Source organism: Chiloscyllium plagiosum, chromosome 10 (genome assembly GCF_004010195.1).
Source record: "Chiloscyllium plagiosum isolate BGI_BamShark_2017 chromosome 10, ASM401019v2, whole genome shotgun sequence".
NCBI lineage: Eukaryota > Metazoa > Chordata > Chondrichthyes > Orectolobiformes > Hemiscylliidae > Chiloscyllium > Chiloscyllium plagiosum.
Genome location: NC_057719.1, coordinates 24,886,055 through 24,910,788, shown reverse-complemented (window position 1 = coordinate 24,910,788; position 24,734 = coordinate 24,886,055). Strand labels below are relative to the sequence as shown.

The 24,734-nt window shown below is 40.2% G+C and overlaps 1 protein-coding gene across 4 annotated transcripts in view; it reads left to right on the top strand.

Moving 5' to 3' along the window:
- Positions 1-1,130: 1,130 nt before the first annotated feature.
- Positions 1,131-24,734, top strand: part of LOC122553429 (protein unc-79 homolog) — a 218,242-nt gene continuing 194,638 nt past the window's right edge. For 3 of the 4 annotated variants that reach the window (XM_043697182.1, XM_043697180.1, XM_043697179.1), the window contains exons 1-3: positions 1,131-2,106; positions 5,727-5,847; positions 22,768-23,072. In XM_043697182.1, coding sequence (XP_043553117.1) covers positions 2,085-2,106; positions 5,727-5,847; positions 22,768-23,072 — 448 coding nt within the window. In that variant the 5' untranslated portion in view covers positions 1,131-2,084. The remainder of the gene's footprint in view (positions 2,107-5,726; positions 5,848-22,767; positions 23,073-24,734) is intronic. The other variant, XM_043697181.1, reaches the window with a different exon arrangement.

Genomic DNA, 24,734 nt, shown 5'->3' with positions numbered 1-24,734 from the left:
AGATTAGATTTCCTATATTTACCCTTGACTAATGCACATAACACTATGTGAGGCAGGAGTTCTAACCATTGAGCCACCATGCCTCCTAAGATGCAGCTGTTTGTATTCACCTATACATCAGTAAATACAAATGGCAATATTATTTTCTTTTAAAATCCAAACTTTGCTGAGGTCAGAGGAGGGGTAGAATAAGGAAAATCATCAATCCACCCCCCTTAACTAGTAACATTTGAATGCAAAGTGATTCAGATTCCTGCAGTTATCATTCATGATATGCTCTGATCTTGATCTGGTCACTGCAAATATCTTCATTGTGAACTGTCTCTCAGCATAATTCAAATTCTTATTGTTATCCTATTAATATGCTCTAGCTAATAATTGACAAATCTCAGAGGTTCTGCACATGTTGATGGCTTTCTTGAGAGTAAGTCTCTCCTCTCTGAGTGGATATGCTCCCTCGGGAGGATCTCTTATTCCTAAATTAATTCTATACCCCAAATGAAATCATCTTTCAGTTTTTCAAATTCGCCAGTTTCGGTTCATCTAGGAGAAAGTGAGGACTGCAGATGCTGGAGTACCAGAGTTGAAAAATGTGGTGCTGGAAAAACACAGCAGGCCAGGCAGCATCCGAGGAGCAGGAGAATCAACGTTTCGGGCATAAGCCCTTCCTGAAGAAGGGCTTATGCCGGAACGTCGAATCTCCTGCTCCTCGGATGCTGCCTGGCCTGCTGTGTTTTTCCAGCACCACATTTTTCAACTCCAGTTTCAGTTCATCTCATCTAAATCCTCGCTTCCAAAGCTATGATGTAAAACACAGAACATCCATAAAAATATTAGAATGCTCAAAATGGGTCTTCAAGGCCTTCAAACTTTCTTCAGCCTGGCTGTTTTCTCTCAGTGAGGTCTAGGGTGCAATACACTTGTCGTTTTTTCCCCAGAATTGAGAAGAGTTTTAATTGTGAAGCTCTCCTTGTTTTGAGACTGGAAAAAGTTCAGAATCTGACTAAATCAACTTCTATCTTCATGGGAGCAGAGACTGGAAGGTTCAGAGCCATAAAGACTCACCCAGAAGTACAAATTTGCATAATTTTCTCATTATTCTTTAATGTTTCTTACAGTAGTTGGTTCTCTTGCAGTTTTCAAAATCTCTACAATTTCAGCTTCTTCTGAAACCATGATCTGTGGATTTTCTGGCTTCTGCGTCGTATTCATAGGGCAAATACATTATGGATTTCATGACTATGACATGGTACAATACAATATCCAGTGAAAAATGTATTTTTTCCGAACAGTCACTTAGTAATCCTGGGAAACCAGTAAGCGTAAATTGTGACAGTAAATTGTGGGGGGACTCCCTGAGGATGTGAAAATCAATATACAAACACAGGCAATGCCCAGGTTGCGAACGGAATTTGTTCTTCAGTCCGTTCACAAGTCAAATTCTGTGCAAGTGAGAACACAACGCACGACAATATAAAATAGTCGTACATAAGTAAGAGGAAACGCTCGTATTTCAGATCTTTAAAATTAATATTAACACATATCTGTAATGGGATCTTGTCCACAAGTACGAACATTCGTGAGTGAATCGTTCGTAAATCGGGGAGCCCCTGTACCTGTTTGCCTTTTAAACACATTATGCGACACTTTGCAAAGAGTTTTAAATGAAAATTAATCATGAACATTTGTGGTGTGGATTCTATTTGATTAAAAACGCAGCATTCAGAGTGTAACGCCCTACTGAATCCCATTCGTAACTAAATGTAGTTTTGCATGTTAGAATCGGCCCCTTTGCCTGTATGCAGCAATATTCCAGCTCAATGCAACAGGGACTTTGCATGAACGCTTCCAATCTGACGGAATCAGGCCGGGGCAGAGCCGTGTAAAATTGGGGGTGTCGCTCCTGCTGCTGCATTCGGTACCAGTCAATCTCCTGGACCAGACGCGGAGGCAGCAGCCTGCTCGATCACGCGCATGCGCGGCGCCTGTCTCCAGGATCCCCAGCAGCTGGAAGATGCTCTGGTGGCGTATTTGATGTTTTACTGACATACGCCATTGAAACAAACAACAACAACAAAGATAAAATGTCCACCAAAGCGGAGCAGTGTAAGTATGAGAAAGATACACCGGTGGCAGCATACCCTCGGGAAGTTAGTGGGAGACGGTGACGTTATACTGCTGAAGATGCTCTTAAAGATGCTGCTTCCAAAAGAGGTTACGGGCCTGCCCACTGAGGGCTCCAAAATATTGTAAACCTTGCTCTTCCCCGCCTCCAAAATTAATGGTCAAAATTGACGCGGAATTAATTTTTCTGCATGGGCGTATTTTTGACGGCAGTCATAATAAATTAGTCCTGCAAGTCTCGAATGCTCCCTCGCCTGCCCTCGTCAGGTCTGGGAACTGCGTTCAGTTGCCAAGGTCAGCTCATTGCCAATATTGGGATGTAGGGAGGGAATAGCCGTAAGGTGTCTAATTTTAAGTGCCTGAGCTGAATGGTGACTTGTTACGTCTGAAGATTGTTATAAGAGGAAGGAGAAAAGGGAATGTAGGTTGACTGTTGCAAATAAAGTTGTAGGTTTATAGTGTGTGTGCACACATGGTTATTTACCTATTCCTATTTACACAGGCATGCAGCCAGTCCTGGTTGGAGGACTCTTGTTTCCTAGGACAACCTGCTGTTGCTGGTCTAGGATTTTTTTGCTGTTATTTTTCAAGTTGCATTATGAACATCTCTATAGCATGCATTTTTAGTAGTTTTCAGAATAGCTGATTTTTTTCAAAAATAGCATGCAACAGTTAGTGTCTGGTGCTCTAATCAATTGTGCACATAAAATCTTTTCTGTTTTATAAAAATTAGCAGAGAAACTATCACTGTCAACAAATAATGTGAGCAATCTCTGAAGCAGTGTGTGCAACTTAAGTATTATAATTACAAATGTGCTATGATAATTGACACTGGGAGGGATTTTCCAATGATATTCCCAGTCCTGCCTCAAGAGTTCCTCCAGCATTTTCCATGTTTGAGATAGTTTGCTGACCATTGCACTTGTTTTGCGGTGAAGTAATCTGAGTGATTTTGCAGTCGAAAATATCTGAAACTGCATTGTAGGCTATGTTGTCTTTGCAATAATAATTTGTCTTGAAATATCTGTAGTGATTGTAATGAGGTCAGCCAAATGGACCTCATAGCATGTGAGCACCATGATTGGGGCTGCTAATCTGGTCCAAACAAGGAGCCCTGGCTGGCAGATAAGGAGTGTCAGGCACTACTTTTCTTCTTGGCTTCTCTCCCATGTTTTCTCCTGATAGAGAGAACTAGCCTTTGGTTGGAGGAGCAGCTCTTCACAGATTCAGTGTATTCTACTTATGCAGGCAGAGTGGTTGGTCATCCATGATTGAAGTTTAAAAATTGTAACTTTTTTCAATAAACTGTTAACTTAAATGAGATAAACCAATTTGAAGATTAAAAAACAAGGAGTGTCAGGCATCCTGTTCATTCTGAGAGCTGGCTCTGAGGGTGTTGGACCAGTGGCAAGGACATTCAACGTGTATATAAAAGGTGACTTGATGACAGAATATTGGCCTCTGTGAAATTATTTCAATATGATCTTTGAGGTTTGTTAAGACGCCCTTTCATTTCATTAAAGTTTAAATATTTCTTGGACTGTGGGTCTTGATGTTGGAGTGGACATTTCTTGCCCTGTGCAGATGTGCTTGAGAAAGTGATTGTGGATCTGGAGATCTAGGATTTTGAACTAGTACTTGGAAGTAAGCACTGAGTAATGATGTTATTGTGCACATTCTTCCCTTGTAGTTCTGGGTGGTGGAAGTGATGAAAGAGTTTGGGAGTAGCTTTGGAGACTTCCAGTACATTCTGAAAGTAGAATAAATTGCAGCCATGGTATAGCAGGGAGTGGATGATTAAGTTAGTAGGTGAGATGTTGCTCAAATGGATGTGATCTTCCTGAATACTACTGTACTTCTTGAATGTTTTTTGGAGTGGCACCATCTGGACAAAGCCCACTTCTGAATTGTGCCTTGTAGGATAGAAAATTTTCAGGAGTCAGGAGAATAGCCAAGTAATACTGAACACCCAACCGCTGATGTTCTGTTGTGCTCTTGTGGGTCTGGCATATATTTAGCTTGTACAGTTGAGTTTCTAGTCAATGGTGATCCTCCCCAATCTCCCCCCTCCCTTCCTCCCCTTTCCTCAGGATATTGGTGATCAGAGACTTGCAGATGGTAAAATTATTGCAATGAAGGTGAGATTATTTTCTGTCAGTGGAGGGGGTCATTTCCTCACACTTGTCTGGATATTAATTTTTCCCATTTGCCCAAGCCTGCTTGTGGACTCAGATTGTTTCATTATTTGAACAATTAAAAATGGATTTTAACACATGAAAATAATGTGAATATTCCCTTTTCTGACCTTTTGATGGACGGATGGTCATTGAGGTTGCAGTTGAAGATAATTGGATGTTGGACACTAACATGTGGAATTCCTGGAAATATGGCCTGCAGTTGAGATGGTTGCCCTCTACCAATCAATATATCTTATTTTGAGCTGGGTATGATTTCTACCAATTGAGAGTTTTCTTTTCCTTGTTGAATTCAGTTTTTCAATGTTGATCCAATTTGAATGGTACCACATTCAATCAATTGTTGCCTTGATGTTAAAGAGTCATCCTGACCTCATCTCTGGAAAATTCAGCTATGTTGTTCATGTTCATGGTTTATAGTGTCAAGTCCTGTAGCCTTTGCCTTTATATTTTGAGTCATTTATGAGGAAATTATCTTGCACTATACTTGCCAAACCAATGAATGTGATGTGACAGCCAATACTACAGAAGAAAAATATGAACACTTTTACAATCAAAAGCCCCATAAGTTCAAGGTTTTAGGTGTTTTAGGTAGACACACTACACAAAGTATTTGTAGACTGTTATTTCAATACAGAAAATTCACAGCATAACCAAAGTAATTTATTATATATATTTTGATTTCGCTGTATTGCCATTGTTTATATACTCATCTTCCAATTATATTTCCATGGAAAAAACTAAGAACGGAAGCTGAGGTATGGTTGTATGCCTTTCAGTGTTATGATATGCTGTTGAAGAGAAATGCCACTCATTTGAAGCATGATATATTGAAATAATTATACTTCTGCTGTTACATGATGCAAATGACTATAATTCTCTGTATGTTTTGAATACTGAAGTATTGCTATGTACATATTTTGAATTATTTACTCATACGATAACATCCATAATTTCCTAATTAACAGACAGCAACTCATGTGTGCAGGCACACAAGGACATTCAACTTTGGTGGATAAAAGTGCTGTTTGGTGTGTTACTGAGCCCTGCAGATAAAAAAGTGTTTTGTCTAAAACCTGGTCTTGACTGAGTTAACAGATTCCAACTGTAGTTTCATCATTACTGTGTTGAAGCCAAGTGTCAGTCATACCATTCCTGATTGTTTTCGATTGTGGGAAAAACATGGTTTTGAATATGACAAAGGACATGCTCTTGTCTAGTCTGTCTGTGTGAAGTGTCACTGCTTCAAGTAAGGTACCGGCAGATTGTGTTCTTAGCATTGTAATACAACATATGTCACAAAGGGAAGATCTCAAATCTGGATAGGAAATAAGAATGTTGTTTAACTTTGTAAACCAAAATATTTATTAAAAGAACTGACATTTTCCAAAATTCTCACTTATTCAGTTGCATCTAAGGTCCGTTATTTACAAGAGTACCACAATCGTGTTCTTCATAACATTTATCCTGTACCATCTGGAACTGATATAGCAAATACATTGAAGTACTTTTCACAGACGTTGTTAAGGTAAGCATTTTTTTTTAGTTGTAACTGAAACATATATGAAACAGGAATATTTTGTAAAATGGTTTTGTTATTGAAATTTAGTATTTTCATTCTCTTAGTACAAATAAACAAGGAAATGAACTCTAATTTTATTTGGAAGGCAATTCTGTCCATCAAAAGTTGCATTTAATGTAAAACTCACCCTCCAAACATATCTGAATTTTATGATTTTAGTTAAATTGCCAAACAGTTAGTGAAACATTGGCTCTTCCCATATGTAGTCATTCACTACTTTGAAAAGATCTTTTTTGTCAGATGATGAGATTGTACATGTCAGCAACTGCTGTTGAAATACAAGAGAAAATAGAAGGGATAAAATCATGGCACAGGCATCAATGGCTTTGTTAAAATAGTTGACAAAGGTCTTTTTAATGTACTAATGCTTTTGTATGCCACATTAACTTAATATCACTGTTATTTCAAATTTTGATCTGGCTTAGCCAGTTAAAACAATTGAGGCATCATTATCTGGCTGTAAAGAAAATAAATGAGCATTCATGCTAAAATAGTTATTTCCTCTTCCAGGAGAGTAAACCCAACAAATTTAATATGTGTTTGTGTGAAAGATACACTGAATTAGCGAAAGTGCCCTAAATGCAAGTTATTATATTTTAGTTTTTAAAATTGTTTTTGTAGGGTTGCTAGGCCTGTTACAACCTGGAATCACAAACACTTCTAGGATCTCTGTTAGGAGCACTTTAAATGGATTATGCCATTAAAATGACATGAGACAAAGCTTGGAAAGAAAGACATGCTTAAACATGTAAGGCAGTAAATTATATGATGGGAAATGACAATATTTGAATTGACCTTGGGTGAATGATCATTGTCCCTTTGTTGACCTTCACCAAGTTGTTAGACAGAGACTACTTTCAAGGATAGACAATTGACAGAGAAGTTTCTTTAGGCTGTTGTTACACATCTTCTAGTTAGCAATAACACTGCACTATTTGTAGAAGTTTGGGAGCAGCCATTCTCTTTGTAAATGATATATGGCTTGAGGAGATTGATCAGGAAATTTGTGAAGTGTTGACCATAACTCAAAAATGTGGGTCAAGGTGATGCAGTTCAGAATCAAGATGTTGGATACCTTGTTGCTTTAGTATGGGCAAAAAAAAACTTACATTGCATGTGTCGTTTATTTTATTTGGCATGGGAATAATTGATGTTGAAAGTAGATGCAAAGTGCAAGATGTTGTATTTCCTGGGAACTGTTTGCTCTAAATTTGTGTCACCAGGGATACTGATGATTTCAATCTCTGAGAAAAATAGGAAGTAAGATTACAGCAGATGGAATCACTATAATGATTATAAATAAAATACAAAAGTGATGCTTATTTTTGTTGGGCAAGTTGCAGAAGTATATTGCACTTGTTTGCTGGAAAGTAATTACACAAACAGTATTTTATGTATATTTTTATTCAAAAATATAAGCATTTTATAGTCAATCCCTCACTGAAACCAAAATATGTTAAATTCTGAATAAACACTAAACAGATACTTAACAGAAAGTCATAAAAATTCTAAATACAAAGCTTCAACTTTGCTGAGAGATAAATGTTGCTTCCAATAAACTGTCACATTCTTTATATTGTCATCTGATGGATGATAGTCAAGCTTTCTACAGAGGTTACACTGTTGAATTACATCTGTTCTGGAACAGTTAAGTTGCAAAGTTTAAACACAAAGTTAGAAATAAAAATGATGGTTTAAACTCAGGATTCATCACTTTTGATCACAATATTCCTTTTGTGTGAGAATGTAACATAATATGGTCCCATTAGTGTTACATTTAAAAATTATTTATAATATAACTAATGCATTAGAGTCCTTGAACTGTAATGCTACAATAAGGTGAGAAAATGATTCACAGGAGAATTTGAATTGATAACAATCTTTTAATGAGTATGAAATGACAGACTATAAAATTGAAATTAAGTGTCTATTATTCACAAACCTTTGGTAATTTGGTAGTTAATATCTATCTCAAATAAAGTAAACACATATTGACTCTTATTTAGCATCCTACTCTTGGGATCTAGAAATTCTGGATTTAGCTAAGGTGACATCTACACTGCATTTTATCAACTCTTGCAGTTAAATCATTTGGGTTCAGGAACTGTATTTTAAATGAGTTACCTGCAAATGCATAAATACATAAATAATTTCAAACCACATTTCTGTCAATTAATCAAATATAAAGTTGTTTTTTTTTGCTAAGCATGTTCAATTAGTTGAGTTTTAGCATTTAAAACAATATTAATACATTGATTAAATCCTGCTTAAGAGCTTCATTATTGACTGAAATGTTAACAAAGAAAATTTTAAAAAATTGCAGGGTGTTATAATTGTAAAGAGCGTTCTGTTATGTCAGGGGTTTCATTTAACAAGTACATTCATTAAATGACTCTACAGTGCTTAGAAATAAAGAGATGATATGTTTACTCTCTGATAGTACAATGCTGATTTTTTTAAAGTATGTGGGCAAAAAGTTGTGCATTTATCCTTTTAAATACTGAATTTCATTTGCAGCTTTCAAATTGTAATAGTAATTATGTAAGCTTTTGACATTTTTAAAATTAATACCTTCTGGCTTACAAGTTTGTGTTTTTTCTATACATAATGCTAGTGAATTATTTAAAATCACAATAAAATTGTAAGACTGTTCATATAATAATTTGCCCATATTAATAGGATAGTCAGATTAATTGATATAGTCCTTATTTGGACCAACAATTTAGATTGAGGGCTAAGTTTGATTAATACATGATTGTAGAAGCAGACATTTAAAGTTTCATGATAGGGAAGTATTCCTTATATAGTCCTGATGCTTCTACTTTTAGACTTGTATGCTGGTCTAATTAGAACATCCAACATTGGTCTACTTGTAAACAATTCATAAATAATTACAGGTAGTTCTGAGATAACGCACATTTCAGCAGCATGATTTGGCTATAACGTCGCTGAAGAATTAGGGAATGGTATTTTGGAGAACCAGTTCCTCTGTTTGCAATAGCATGATTCCAGCAGGGATTGGTTTGTGTGTTTCATTCTGTGCATTCGCTGATGTGTGTGCTGAAATCTCAGCTGGTGTTCTTACCATTCTGCGCATGTGCCTCTATCCTCACATGTGATGTCCGTACCAGTCTTTGTGCCATTGTGCCCATGTGCAATATGAACTCTTGTCTTTATGCTGTTCTGCACGTGCACTGATGTCAGCTGCTGAAAGAGCAGCTTTCTGTCAGGTACTATACAGAGACAAAGAAAATTGCAGATGCTGGAATCCAAAGTATACAGGCAGGAGGCTGGAAGAGTACAGCAAGCACGGTAGCATCAGGAGGTGCAGAAGTCGATGTTTTGGGTGTAACCCATCTTCAGGTCCTGAAGAAGGGTTACACCCAAAATGTCGACTTCTGTATCTTCTGGTGCTACCGGGCTTGCTGTGTTCTTCCAGGTACTATACAGAGAGCAGCTTTCTTACATTTTTTAAATGTAATGTGTTAAATTTACTTTTGTTAATATAAATATTATTTTAACTTTCAATCAGGCAGTGCTATACTTTCTGTTAGACTTTAGGGTGATGTTTGAGCGATTGTGGGTGATATATTTTGCTGGTCTGCCCCTAACTCCACTTTTCCCATCAGCCCATATATTTCTGTTAAGCAATTTTCTATGAAGTGAGGTTTTGCTGGAATGCAACTATGGTGTTATAGGAGAACTACTTGTATTGAGAAAGGCAGTATCTTGTACTGGAAGGTTTTGATCCAAGAAGCTGATTCTCAAAAAGTGCAATGAAAATTGTTATGTTTGGCACGTGTGACCTTTCTTGCACCTACTACTAAGAATTTTCTGCAAACATCTGAATCTTCTGCAGTTTCTTGAACTTTAAATGTTCATCACTATGTTCAAATCTCAGAACTTGTTATTTGCCAGCAATGCACAACTTTTTGTCACATTATTACTGTACTTAAATACTGCTGTCAAATTTAGAGAGAACAAAATAGTGTTTGTATTACAGAAAATTAAAAAGAACCTTTTATTTCAGTAATTCTTATGGAACAATCAATAGCATACATAAACTACCATTGCCATTAGTTTCATAAACATATGCTACCAATCATTGATCTTTAGTATATATTCTTTTATAATTCCTACAAATGTAGTTTAGTTACATCCTAGAATTCTATATTTTTTCACTAAATCATATACCTGTTAAAATTCATTACCGTTGATGATACTGTCACAGTATCATAATTTACATACAGACATTATTTTGGTGTGATAAACATGTGCTGTTTAGAGAATTACATATCAAACACACATGTTTATTCTTCTCCTTAAACATGTTTCATAAGTGCCACCCTCTTGTGAATGAATTATTTTGAAAGATTATTGTGTAGTCACCTAACCAATATTTAGTGAACATAAAATATACCTACAATGTCTAAATAATGTTTTTGTAATTCTTGTGCAATGAACTTTATTAATTAGTGATTTTCTGATGTATTAACCCGATGGTTGAAATTATTTGAAAAATAGGTGAATCGCCATGAATCTGTTCTTCCTATTTCTTCAATTTTATTTCCTCCCTGGTTGTCCAAAGGTTAGGCTGAGTAGATAGGTAAATTTATCCCAGTTGTTCTGTAATGTTTTCCACAGGTTGGAAGAGCACACAGCAACTCACCTGTGACTCAATCTTCCTTCCTTACTCTCACCCCACCACATGTCAAGTGTGTGTTTGGTATTCTTAAATGTGTTCCAATAGTGAGATTAGGGAGTCAACATGTGTTCAATTTTGTCAATTCTATTACACAGTAGACTGAATTATCCATGTATATTCAACTATGTTTCATAGTGAATGTTTTGAGTTTGCTTTCTAGAGATATGTGCTACCATGTATTAATTGTTGTGAAACATTGGAGGTACATAACTGTAGAGCAGGAAATGGATCTTGCTAGTGCCCTTTAGTGACCTCAGTTGCTCTAAAACTGTGTCCAAAGCACATTCTTGTGGGGACCAAAATACTGGACAGCACATTTTGATAGGATGTAAACAAACATTGCAAATGTCTGCAGCAGGTATGCAGAGTCGGCAGATAATGGCATCAATTGGCATGTAATTCTGACTTAAGTCCAATAGTGTTATTTTTCAGCTCAATCCTCCATCGTCTCCTAATCTTGCACAATTGAGGGCATTATCAGCAGCAGGAATAGTACTCCTTCCCTATCCTGGGCTATTTAAAAGGAGAATCAGCTAAATAGAGGTTAATTGCTAGCTTATTTTTTCCAGCTGTTGCTACAACGTTCGAGATCTTTGATGCTTTCTATAGTATCTTGAAATTGCAGAAGACTACACGCGGAGTTGCATGGCAGGTACTGAAGAACCTTTACTGACTTGAAGGCTCCACATAGTCAAGTTGCTCTCAGACATGATTGCATTGGTGGGCTTTCCCCTTAGAGAATGAAGAAAGGCTGCATGAGGCAGAAGAACTGGAAGAGGAAGGAGAGGGAAAGGGCTCTTAGCAGATAGCTATGTCTACCTCCTGGTATTCAGCAAGGTGAAATACAGTGAGTACTGAGTGAGGTACTACACTTTATAAGAACACTCCTCTGGAAATATGTCACCTGTGGTAGCTACCAATGCAACTCCGCTGCAGGATGAGGAGTGCATTGCTGGAATCGTTATCATTGCAAGGAAAAGTTAAGCCTCTGGTTCCTACCAAGTTGAAACTTGAGATATTTACAACATCTTACAGTTTGCTGACCATTGTCATGTAGGAAAGATTACTATTCCCTGTTCAAAGATAACTAACTGCAATTCATTCTTGTTAGAGAAAAGCAGAGCGCAAGCAGATTGTTGCACCAGTGTAGCAAGCTTTCTTATAGTGCATGATAGTATTGACCGCTTACAGGTTGCTTTGGGGGCACCATGAAAGAGGTTCTGATCCCTCAACATTTAGTTGAAGAATACAGTACTCAGCAGAGTGGTGTCAAGTATCAAGGCTGTATCAAAGCTGCCAAGATTATCATCATGTGGATATAGCCCTGTTCACCAGCTGAGGACCGGGATCATGAGGAACAGGAAGAAGAAGGGAGAATTCAATCCTGATGGCTCTGTTCTGCCTAAACTCTCCATGAAAAGCACAACTGAGTACAATGCCAGTAACCACAACCATAATTGCCTATTCACCAGCAGACCCACACCTTTCCTTCCAACTCCGACAGATCATTATAGTTATTAGCTTGATCACACTGCAAAAACATAGACCATCACAAGTAAACATTCAAAATCAAATTTAGAAATAAAATCATGCCATATTGCATATCAAAGATATGTAATAACTTTTAGACATATTTTACTGCGCTTGAGTGCCTTGCCCTCCACTTGAGTCCTGTCAAAGTGCTACCCAGGTGACTGTACCACAACTGCTAACTTTCAGTAAAAGCACACTGCAGATAACCTGGAGGAAGCCTTCAAGCAGTGCACCAGTATGGATGACAGCAGCCTGGATGTGTTGGCTGACAAGTAACAGCAAGGACACTTTTGGATTGACAAAGGTGAGGAGACAGATGTTTTCATCCTGGTAGAGGACATCTGATTCACACGGTATACCCCTTCCCTCTTGCGGTACCTCAGAAATCTGTTGTACCGTATATGTTGTTGGGCCGGCTGCCAGACTGCTGTGCAACTCTACAAGCATCCTTTCATCCACAGCTATGAGGGCATCATCTGATTTTGCATGATAACATTTGAAATTTAACCTGCAGCACTCAGACATGGGATGTGCTGCAATGGGAGCTGCGAAATTGATCACAGAAAATGCATTGTGACTGGATCCACAAGAATGACTCCCTCAAGGGCTGTGAAACTTCAGACTTCATCACAGCCTTCATCCAAACATGGACGAAAGAGCTGAATTCAGGGGGTGAGGTGAGAGTGTTTACCTTAAACATCAAAATTACATCTCACCAAGTATGGCCTCAAGGACCCGAAGCAAAATTGAAGTTCACGTGATTCACGAGGAAATTCCGCACTGCTCGTAAGGCCTTCAAGTACAGGATCAGAATTAGGCCATTTGGCCCATCAAATCCTTTCATGGCTGTAACCAAACCCAGCAAAAGGGAAGATGGTTGTTGTTGTGAGAGGCCCATACTTAACTGCATGTATTAATTAGGGTACTTTTTAACCAATCTCTACAGACATGCTATTACCACCTCTATAAGCAGGTGGAATGGAACACAGCCTCCTGGCTCAGAGGTAGAGAACACTACCACTCCACCACAAAAGCCCCAGAGTTAATTGGGGTAGTGGCCTAAACCCAACCATCTTCAACTGATACATCAAATACAGTAATAAGGTTGGAGGTGAGGATGTTTAATTGCACACTGTTCAATGCCATTCATAACTCTGTAGATACTGAAATGCCAATTAAAAGATATGTCCAAAAATATAAAATCCGATTATCTGTCCTTGACATTCAAAAAAATTAACATTGCTTAAATCATCCATCATTTGCCTTTAGGCTGCCCAGCTCACCACCCCCTTTTCAAGGGCAACTGGGAATGGGCAATAATGCTGGCCAGTGATTCCCACATCCTACAAATGAATAATAAAAAAAGAATTCCTGGGATTTACTCTTATTGTTGCTGAAAAGGCAAGTTAGAACTTTTGCACTGAGTAAACTTCCCCCTGTGTCTCCAAAGCATGAACATCATCTACAAGGTACATGTCATGAGTGTAATGCAATAACTTCCACTTGTTTGGATGAGTGTCGTTCTAACAACACCCAAAAAGCTCAATACCAGCCAAAGGAATCTGCTTTATCAGGTCCGCATTCATTCAATCCCTCCACCACTGATTCTCAGAGACACTGCATACCACTTCAACTTTTAATGATCTCTATATCTAAAATGATGTTTAGAAGGGAAAGGTATTTGACACATTGCAACACCACAACCTGCAAATCCCCATCCAAGCCATACACTTGACTTGGGTCTATTTTGCTGATCCTTCACAATCATTGAGTCAGATCATTGGAGCTCCCTTCCTAATAGTACAACTGGAGTTCCTACACTGGATGGATTTTGGTGGTTAGTTTGTCACCACTAATTCAAACAGTTAGTGATGGGCAATAAGGGCTGACCTTAACAGCCTTGCTCACATCCTATAAAAGACTGAAATCTGCAAATGGAGTTACTCCACCAATTCCATGTTGGAAACGATGTACTGCCTGCCCTGTACAAAGCCTTTGTCATGTTATTGTTAGATATCTCCATTGTCATCAACAGTGACTGTAGGCTTTCTGGCATGCTACCCAGTGCACCATCAATTTCTGTGTTTGCCTGTAGGCTGCCCCCTCAAAATACTTACCCCGTGTCCTCTGTAGTGGAACTCAAGTGTGACTTTCGCTTCTGGCAAGCTAACACTTGTGCTGTCATTATCTTTTACCCGAGCTGCAACCAACTCATGCCTAGTGTCTCACTGTATGCCATTTCCACCTCAGATCTATCCTCTAAGATTCTAGTAGCCCCTTTATCTGAGTTATTGGCTGCAAGTTTGAAATCATATTCTGGTGCTAAGCCTTCCTTGTCTCTCCCTTCTTGCTGTTCCTTCACTTTCTGGTCATGTTAGATTTCTTTGGCATTGAAAAGAAAAATGAATTCCTATGATAAGATTGTGCCATGGATGTGTGAAAAGTAAGAGGAATACACAGCCTCTATAACTTGTGAACTAGAAGTGAGTATGGCGTGAGAGGATACAGAGTTAAAAACCACACAACACCAGGTTATAGGTCCAACAGGTTTATTTGGAAGCACTAGTTTTCGGAGAACTGCTCCTTCATCAGGTAGTTGTGGAGTATAAGATCGTAAGACACAGAATTTATAGCAAAAGTTTACAGTGTGATGTAATTGAAATTATTTATTGAAAAAGACCTGAATTGTTTGTTAAGTCTCTCATCTTTTAGAATGACCATGTTGGATTCAGTTCTTTCATATGTAAATTTCAGAACTTTTTTAAAGGCTACATTTTCAAGTGAACTTTAACAATTATTGTCATGTCGGCCCAGATAATGCATTTAAGGTGTGAGACTGTCTGTGTCACAATGGTCAGACTGATTCTAATCTAAAAACCAGATTTACGGAATCTTACATGGAATCATGCAGTTTTTGAGCAAATAAAATTTAATTCTGCAAGTACAAATTCACCCCACATGTATGTGTGGGTGTGGCGGTTGAATGGTGGTGGCAGCGATTATGAGTGTCTGTGACAGAGTGTGTGTATGTGTATGAGTGAGTGTAAATGGGTATGGGTCTGTGAGAGGGTGCGTGTGGGAATGTATGTGTGAGCATTTGAGAGAGGGGCTGCGTGAGTGTAGTATGGGTCTGTAGGAGAATGTGTGTGTGTGTGTCACCTGCAGTGTGACGTAAACCCGAGGTCCCAGTTGAGGCCATCCCCATGGGTACCGAACTTGGCTATTAGCCTCTGCTTGGCCACTTTTTGTTGTGGCCTGTCTCGAAGCCCGCCTTGGAGGATGGTCACCCAAAGGTCCGAGGTTGAATGTCCAGGACCACTGAAGTGTTCTCTGACTGGGAGGGAACACTCCTGTCTGTTGATTGTTGTGAGGTGTCCATTCATCCGTTGCCGTAGCTTCTGCTCAGTCTTGCAAATGTACATTGCCTCAGGACATCCTTACCTGCAGCATATGAGATAGACAATGTTGGTTGAGTCGCATGAGTACCTGCCACATACATGGTGGGAGGTGTCCCCATGCATAATGGTGTCGACACTCTGACACGTTTTGACACGATACCACCATTATGCGTGGGGACACCTCCCACCATATACGTGGCAGGTACTCATGGGACTCAACCAACATTGTCTACTTCATACACTGCAGGCAAGGGCCTTCAAGTGACTATCCTCCAAGGTGGACTTCAGGATAGGCAACAATGTACAGTGGCCAAACAGAGGCCGATCGCCAAATTTGGTCCCCATGGGGATGGCCGCAACCAGGACCTTGGGTTTATGTCACACTACAGGTGACCCCATTGCACTATACATGCACTCAGACAGACACACACACACAGATGCACAGACCCTCCGACACACACTCCAACAGACCCACACACACTCCTACAAACCCATAACTCACACAAACTCTCTCATACGGTCACACATACACTCCACACTCACACACATACACCCTCTCACAAATGTATGCACCTTTACACTCTCACACACTGTCTTACAGACATATATAACCGCCGCCATCACACACACACATACACACATCTAAGTTTGTGGGGTGAATTTGTACTTGCATTTTATTTTATTCCAAACCTGCATGAATCCATGTAAGATTCTGTAAATCAGTTTTTTAGATTAGAATCAGCATGACATTGTGACACAGACGGTCTCACAAAGGGCAGCTCACACCTTAAATGCGTTTTCTGGGCCAACATGACACCAATTCTTAAAGTTCACTTGAGAATGTAACTTTTAAAAAAGTTCTGCAGTTTACATATGAAAGAACTGAAACCAACATGTTCGTTCTAAAAGGTGGGAGAATTAACAAACAATCCAGGTCTTTTTCAACAAGGTGCCACGGTGGCTCAGTAGTTAGCATTGCTGCCTCACAGCACCAGGGACCCGGGTTCGATTCCCACGTTGGCTGACTGTCTGTGTGGAGTTTGCACGTTCTCCCCGTGTTTGCGTGGGTTTCCTCCGGTTTCCTCCCACAATCCGAAGATGTGCAGGTCAGGTGAATTGGCTATACTTAATTGCCCATAGTGTTAGATGTATTAGTCAGGGGTAAATATAGGGTAGGGGAATGGGCCTGGGTGGGTTGCTCTTCAGAGGGTCGGTGTGGACTTGTTGGGCCGAAGGGCCTGCTTCCATATTGTAAGGAATCTAATCTCATATGATAGTGAAGAAGGTGTTTGGTATGTTTTCCTTTATTGGTCACAGTATTGAGTACAGGAGTTGGGAGGTCATGTTGAGGCTGTACAGGACATTGGTTCAGCCACTTTGGAATATTGCGTGCAATTCTGGTCTCCTTCCTATCCGAAGGATGTTATGAAACTTGAAAGGGTTCAGAAAAGATTTACAAGGATGTTGCCAGGGTTGGAGAATTTGAGCTGTAGGGGGAGGTTGAATAGGCTGGACTATTTTCCCTGGAGCATCAGAGGGTGAGGGGTGACCTTATAGAGGTTTATAAAATCATGAGAGGGACATGGAGAGAGTAAACTGAGAAGATCTTTTCCTGGGTTGGGGAAGTCCAGAACTAGAGGGCATAGGTTTAGCGTGAGAGGGGAAAGATGTAAAAGAGACCTAAGGGGCACCTTTTTCACGCATGGAATGAGCTGCTAGAGGAAGTGGTGGAGGCTGGTACAATTGCAGCATTTAAGAGGAATTTGGATGGATATATGAATAGGAAGGGTTTGGAGGGATATCTGGCTTCGCACTGGCAGGTGGGATTAGATTGGGGTGGGATATCTGGTCGACATGGACAAGTGGTACTGAGGGGTCTGTTTCCATTTACATCTCTATGACTATGAGTCTATGACTGGTGCACAAGTTGTGAAGACTGTCAGATGCTGGTTAAAACCCAAACTCACAGCAACCAGTGAGGGGAAATAAGCCAACTTCCTACAGGTTTTAGGTTTTTTTTAGTGTATAGAGAGAGAGAGAGAAAGAGAAAGAGAGAGAGAGATACTACCTTCTCGGCTTTTGGCACATCATTCACACCCACAAGCTGTTCAGCAACCTAGGAGCCAATCACCAGTAGGTGTTGGCAGGCAGAAGGTCTTTGTCTTTGACAACTTGTCACTGCTCCACAGACCAATAAGGCATTTGTTGCTGGCTGAATCTCAAATTGTACACACCACCAGGTGCCAATCAGTATGTAGTAACATTCCCAATATTGCTGGAACAAATAGCAGTGTAAACATTTACACTCAGTATCAGTAATCTGCTTTAAAAATGTACACCAGTTCCTTCCGCAATCTTTTGTTTTTTTTATTAGATTTGATTCCCTACAGTGTGGAAACAGGCCCTAGGCCCAACAAGTCCACACCAACCCTCCGAAGAGCAACCCACCCAGACCCATTCCCCTACATTCACCCCTGACTAATGCATCTAACACTACAGGCAATTTAGCATGGCTAATTCACCTAACCTGCACATCTTTGGACTGTGGGAGGAAACCAGAGCACCCGGAGGAAACCCACGCAGACACGGGGAGAATGTGCAAACTCCACACAGGCAGTTGCCCGAGGCGGGAATTGAAATCCGCGTCCCTGGCACTGTGAGGCAGCAGTGTTAACCACTGAGCCACCGTGCTGCCCCTATTAAAACAGTTATTTTCCTAATTTAGCATACAATAAACAAAACCAGAAATTTTTTTAAAAAAGTAGTTCTTATTAAACTTATTGCTCCACCTTCAGAACATGACTGCTGGCATTTGACTTCTATGGCTATGTACTCCCATTGACCTTTGGGTGTGTGTTTAAAGGGGCTATTTGTCCTCTGTGGAGATGGTGCATTTCTTCTCCACCAAGACCTTCAGTGGAATGTTGAAGAACATGAAACCCACTCCTTCTCCTGTGGCACTGTTCTTCCCTGATTTCAGATTCAGTTCCTGCATGAGTGCCAGCATCTGCTACAGTCAAATGCATCTCCCCTTTAAGAGATGCAGACTACCTTTAAGCAACTTTAAATGATACCAGCAAGTTGCAACTTTGAACTCTGTTGATGTGTGCAAACAATGGAGAGAGTTGTCAGCATTAGCTACATATGGCAATCGGTCAAATAAGTAAGCAGTACAGAGTTGAGATGCTGTTTAAATTGCTTTGAAAGAGTGTGGGTTAGTCTTGCATTGTGAAGTCTGTGCCTGTTTTTGGGAAATTTTACAATTTAAATCTCACAGTAACTGCTTTTCAGCATTTCTTCAGAAGAGTTATTTGACTAGAGTGTGTGCTGAATAAGACCAACAGTGTGGATTTAATCCCTATACTGGCTGTGGGAGTTCATGCAGGTCTCCTCACTTTATCCCATCCTTGATATCTAGTTACCCTCAAGCTATATGTTACAATTCTCTCTTCAATGGAGAGAAATGCTACAGTTCTTTGTTGCCTACGGCTCCTTACAAAATCCAGCTGCCTACGTCTTAACATGCTGCCAGTCCTGTTCCTCTATAACATTTGTGCATGCTGATTTGGATTGGCTTTGATTTCAGCCATGTTCTGGGCTGCATTTTTCTATTTTTAGCCAAGTGTTTAATCGGGTGAGATTCATAGCAGGTGGTCTACCCTAGCCCATGGTGACTTTTGTTTTGCAGTCTCTGTTGTTCAACTCATTAATTACACAATGGGCCTGTCTCCTGACTCATGGAATCATTCAGTAAGGAAAGCAGTAAAGCTCACTGGTGCTGGGACTTTGCAACTATCATACCGCTGGTGCCATATTTAATTCCCAGCTCCACAGCACGTCAGGCTCTGCAAGCCAGGAGCAGCCCTTCCTTTTGTGGTCCTGCATTGTAATCCTGAAGGATTGGCTCAGAAAGAGCAAGATAGCTGCTGGGTTCACCCACATGGACTGCAGGAACTGTTGGAAGGCCTAGCAGAAGGTCTTCCTGCTGACTGGCAAAGGAGACCCACACCCACTAGACTCAAACAGCCTGGACTGAGATAGCAGCTCAGTCAAAAACAGGAGTTGGTGGAAAAGCTCATTAGGTCTGGCAGCATCTGTGTAGAGAAATCAAAGTTAACATCTTGGGTCCAGTGACCCTTCCTCAGGTCAGTGCAGTGGCCTGGGTGAAAATGCAATGCCCAGCAACGCAGAGAGAAGGGTTGATGATCTGTGCATTGCAGGGGTAGGAGCCACAATTACTGTGAATCTCACTCTTGGGGGCATCACTCACTCTAATTCTGCCAATGCACACTCATCTGACCAAGGCCCATGAGCTGCAACTCTTATTATTCTTTGCATTAAGTGCACTCAAAAGCTCTCAACATCTCATCCTTCTGAGTGGACATGATGCAATGAAACATAAGAGTAGTGGTCCAACCCTTCCTGTTCTCTGCACTTCCTACTCATTCACAGGGGACACCTCATCTCTCTCGCTCATGTATCACCACTAATTGCTCTTCTATCCACTTAGACATAGCAATCCTTCCCATTTTCTCATTGCAGGAAATATTCAACACCCCCCCCCCCACCAAACCTCAAAAGCAGATGATATCCGCTGACTGACTATAGACCCTTTGAGCACATGAATGACTGTCAGATATGGCTAATTAGTTGAGGCACATGTATATTTGCTGCATAAACTGCTGATACATGCTTTGGGTGTGATATTGACATGGCATGTGTCCCATCTGAAATGGGATAAACTACTTGTTCCCACTGAGTTAAAAATCAGTGCTTGCCAAAGAAGCTGGCAGCCTGCAACTAAGTGCAGAGTGAGTCCTGAGAAAGTAAGCAAACAAATGTAAAGTGCATCCTGTGTAGCAGTATGAGGTGCATGTATGCCCAGTGTCCAAAGTGACCTGGCAGAAGCTTGCAAGTCGTTGTTGTCCCTGAGCTCTGAACTGAAGGGCTGGAAGTGGTGAGAGAGTTGATCTGAAAGAAGCCATGATGATGCAATGAGGCTGAAGGTTTGATGATGCCTCCCTGAAGAATGGAAGAAGCCTCTGGAGAAAACAGGGACATTTATATGAAGACAAAGTTGTCTGAAGGCCTGGAGAAGTAAGCTGCTACCAGGTAACCATTCTGACTTACATTATCAGGAATTGTCGTCATAATACTTCTTGGAGGAGGAGAGGACATTTGGGAGTTGCATTGAAATTAGTCAATTTGAGCTATTAATGACATAAAAATGTGTAGGCATAAGGTAGTTCAGCTCATTAGTGAGACTCAGAATTTGATATTAAACCCTAAGGGGAAAATTGGAAATATTTTTCATGAAATCAAGCATCTGATTTTCCATTTTTGCTGTATTTTCCCAACTTATTCACCATTGCTGATATCTGTCAAAAGACTGGAAAATGCTGTTGCATGACCTTAAAATACTCATCCGTTTTTTTCAAGGCCCTTCATAACTTTGCTCCTCTATATGTGCATCCCACTAATCTCCTCCCGCATCACAACTGAATGAGAAATCAAGACTCCACTAATTCTGGCCTCTTCTGTGCTACCAATTTGAGTAGCTCCACCATTGATGATTTTTCTAGGCTCTGTGATTTGAAATTCCCTCCTTACACCCTACTGTCTCTCTACTTTCTCCTTTTAGTACAGTGTTTAAAACCTAACTCATTGACCAAGGCCTTGGCCATTTGGCCTAATATTTCCTGATGTAGCTCAGTATCATACTTCAATTTGTAATGCTCCAGTGAAGTACCTTGAGACATTCCTTGTCTTAGAGGTGGTACAAATATAGTTATTGTTGTAAATGTGGGAACCCAAGTCACAAATGGGCAGTAACAACTTTAATTTCTCTAGTAAGATGTACAGTGAATGAACTAGATTTGCTTTCCGACAAAAATGAACAGAAAGTTAATGGATATGTCATCATGGGGCGCTCTCATGTTCACATCCGCCCACGTCATCTGCTGTGTCCGTTGCTCTTGATATCATCTCCTCTGCATTGGGGAGACAGGACGCCAACTTGCAGAACATTTCAAAGATCATCTCCGGAACACACGCACTAAACACCCCACTGCCCTGTGGCCGAACGCTTCAATCCCCCTCTTACTCCGCCAAGAACATGCAAGTCCTGAGCCTCCTCCACTGTCAAATTCTAGCCACCAGATGCCTGGAGAAAGAACGCCTTTTCTTCTACCTTGGGATCCTCCAACCACCCGTGATCAAATCGATTTCACCAGTATACTCATCTCTCCTCCCCCACCTTATCCCAGATCCAACCCTCCAACTCGGCACCACCCTCTTGAACTGTCCTACTTGTCCATCTTCCTTCCCACCTATCCACTCCACCCTCCACTCTGACCTATCACCTTCACCCACACCTTCATCGACCTATTGCATTCCCAGCTACCTTCCCCCCAGCCCCACCCCGCCTCCCATTTATCTCTCAGCCCCCTTGGGCCCTCATACATTCCTGATGAAGAGCTTATGCCCAAATGTTGACATTCCTGCTCCTCGGATGCTGCCTGGTTGGCTGTGCTTTTCCAGCACCACACTTCTTGACACTGGAGAAATGGATAGAATAATTAAATAAATAGGCTTAGTCAAAGAAGCTAGTTTTTTATTGGGAGGAGCAAAGCTCTATTATGGTAACCACAAAGAAAGTATTGCTTTTAATGTTTTGGTTTAATAGTGAAAACGATAAGTTTTAAAAATCTTACCTGAAAATTGGAATAGAGTAATTTAATGAAACTTTTTGCATGAGGGTGAACATCTAGAATTTACCTAGTTAATTACCTAATTAATAACCTAGTTATATACACTGAAACACTTCTGCTAGATCTTTTATAGTTATCTTGAACTGGTTGTTTAAATTGTTGTTCTTAAACACAAATTCTTCGGCATTCCTTCTGGTAATTATTGCTTTTTATTTGATGTCCATAAAAGAAACTTTACATGGAGGTGGCACCTAGAACATGTCATTATATTTATTTGCTCCTTCTTACCAGATAGCACATAGGATGCAATAATGAAGTAATTTGATTTAATTCCACATGTGCATAGTAAAATGTTACTGTAGAATTTTCATAACATGATTGAGTTTCTTTATTTTCTGGGGTTGGATCCTATGTGCTCTTTTAATCTGGTATTTTATTATGTTGTCTGTAGTGTCATTTTAATGTAATGTGCTGTTCTTTGTGTCTTTGTTGTCTCTTTTTTTTCTTTGTTCCAAAACAGCATTTTGTCCCGCATAGGGAGGAAGGACAACCAGGATGGCTCCAATTTGACAGTGCCCATGACTATGTGTCTTTTTCCTGTGCCATTCCCACTCACCCCATCCCTAAGACCACAAGTCAGTTCCATCAACCCTACTGTTACTCGCTCCCTCCTTTACAGCGTCCTCCGTGATGCTCCCTCTGAGCGTAGTCAGCAAAGTCGTGATGCACAACTTTCAGAATACCCATCTTTGGACTATCAAGGCCTTTATGTGACATTGGTGACTCTTCTTGACCTGGTTCCTTTGCTACAACATGGCCAACACGGTAAGCAGTGGTTGATATGTCAGTGGAAATTATCTTAGGAAAATAACAGCTTGTGTCTGATGCTTAGAGTTTTGCAGTATTTTACACAGGTTTATATTAAATATTTCCCTGTAGTTTAGATATGTATCTTTTAAGTTAGTATCAGTGAAGTCAGACAGCAAAGTGATTATTTTTGAATCAAATAAATTTTTCCTTTTCTGAAGGATTAGAATGATTCAAGTCAGTTAAATAATGAATAATGTGCAAGAGTAAGGGGTAAAAGTAGGAGATTGGAATGAGAAAATGGTGCTCATTTAGTGAGCTATTGCCCCCTGATGCACACATGCCCATCCACAAAGAACATACATCACTTCCAGCGTTTTTACTGGTTTGATCTCCATCTTCCTTCTGCCTGCCCATGCCAATGATATTATGATGTGAGGTATATAATATTCAGGTCAATTAGCTTGTTAGCAAGCTTAATTGCCCATTAATTAATTATTTATAATGGTAAGCAGTTGATTTCAGCATCCTACCATCCTTCTATGGGGTTTAGTTTACTAATGGGCAAGAAGGCACTGTGCTTCCAGCTGACGTAGTTTATGTGCACTCCCCCAATATGCACAGAAAAAAGGCCATGACAGTCTCCAAACTCCAGCCCGTGCTTTTGCTGTGATCAGATAGGAGGAGCTTTGCTGAACGTGGTGACACCAGCTGCTATTTTATTTCAATGTTGAATGAAGCGAGTTTATGGCAGCACAGTGAGATTGTTTTCCCTAAGGTTGGTGGAAGTCATTTGCATCACTTTGCACTTAAATGCTGACAGTTTTTCAGGAGAGCTATTGAACTAAGCAATCATTCTGAAATAAAGTAGAAACTTCAGAAGCACATCGAGCATTGAAATAAGGACTTTATACCAAAGGCATTCAGCTCTGTAGATCATTCTGCCTGTAGTCTTCCATGTAATTTCTGACGAACATCTAATTCAGCCAGGTCCTTGATAAGTAGGGCTGAGGAGTAGGAGATGGAGTTTAATTTAGATAAATACGAGGTGCTGCATTTTGGAAAGCAAATCAGGGCAGGACTTATCCAGTTAATGGTAAGGTCCTGGGGCGTGTTGCTGAACAAAGACAATTTGGAGTGCAGGTTCAATAATTCCTTGAAAGCGAAGTTGCAGGCAGATAGAATAGTGAAGAAGGCCATTGGTATGCGTGCCTTTATTGGTCAATGCATTGAGTATAGGAGTTGGGAGATCATTTTGAGGCTGTACGGGACATTGGTTGGGCTGCTTTTGGAATACTGCAGTCAGTTCTGTCTCTCCGCTGTAGGAAGGGTGTTGTGAAACTTGAAAAGGTTCAGAAAAGATTCGATTTGCCAGAGTTGGAGAGTTTGAACATATATGGAGAGGCTGAATAGGCTGGGACTATTTTCCCTGGAGTGTTGGAGGTGAGGTGTGACGTTATAGAGATTTATAAAACCGTGAGGGATATGGATAGGGTGAATATCCAAGGTCTTTTCTCCAGGGTAGTGGAGTCCAAAGCTAGACAGCATAGATTTTAAAGGGACCTAAAGGGCAACGTTTTCACACAGATGATAATGTGTGCATGGAATGAATTGCCAGAAGAGGTTGAGGAGGCTGGTCCAGTTACAACATTTAAAAGGCATCTGGATTTGTACATGAAT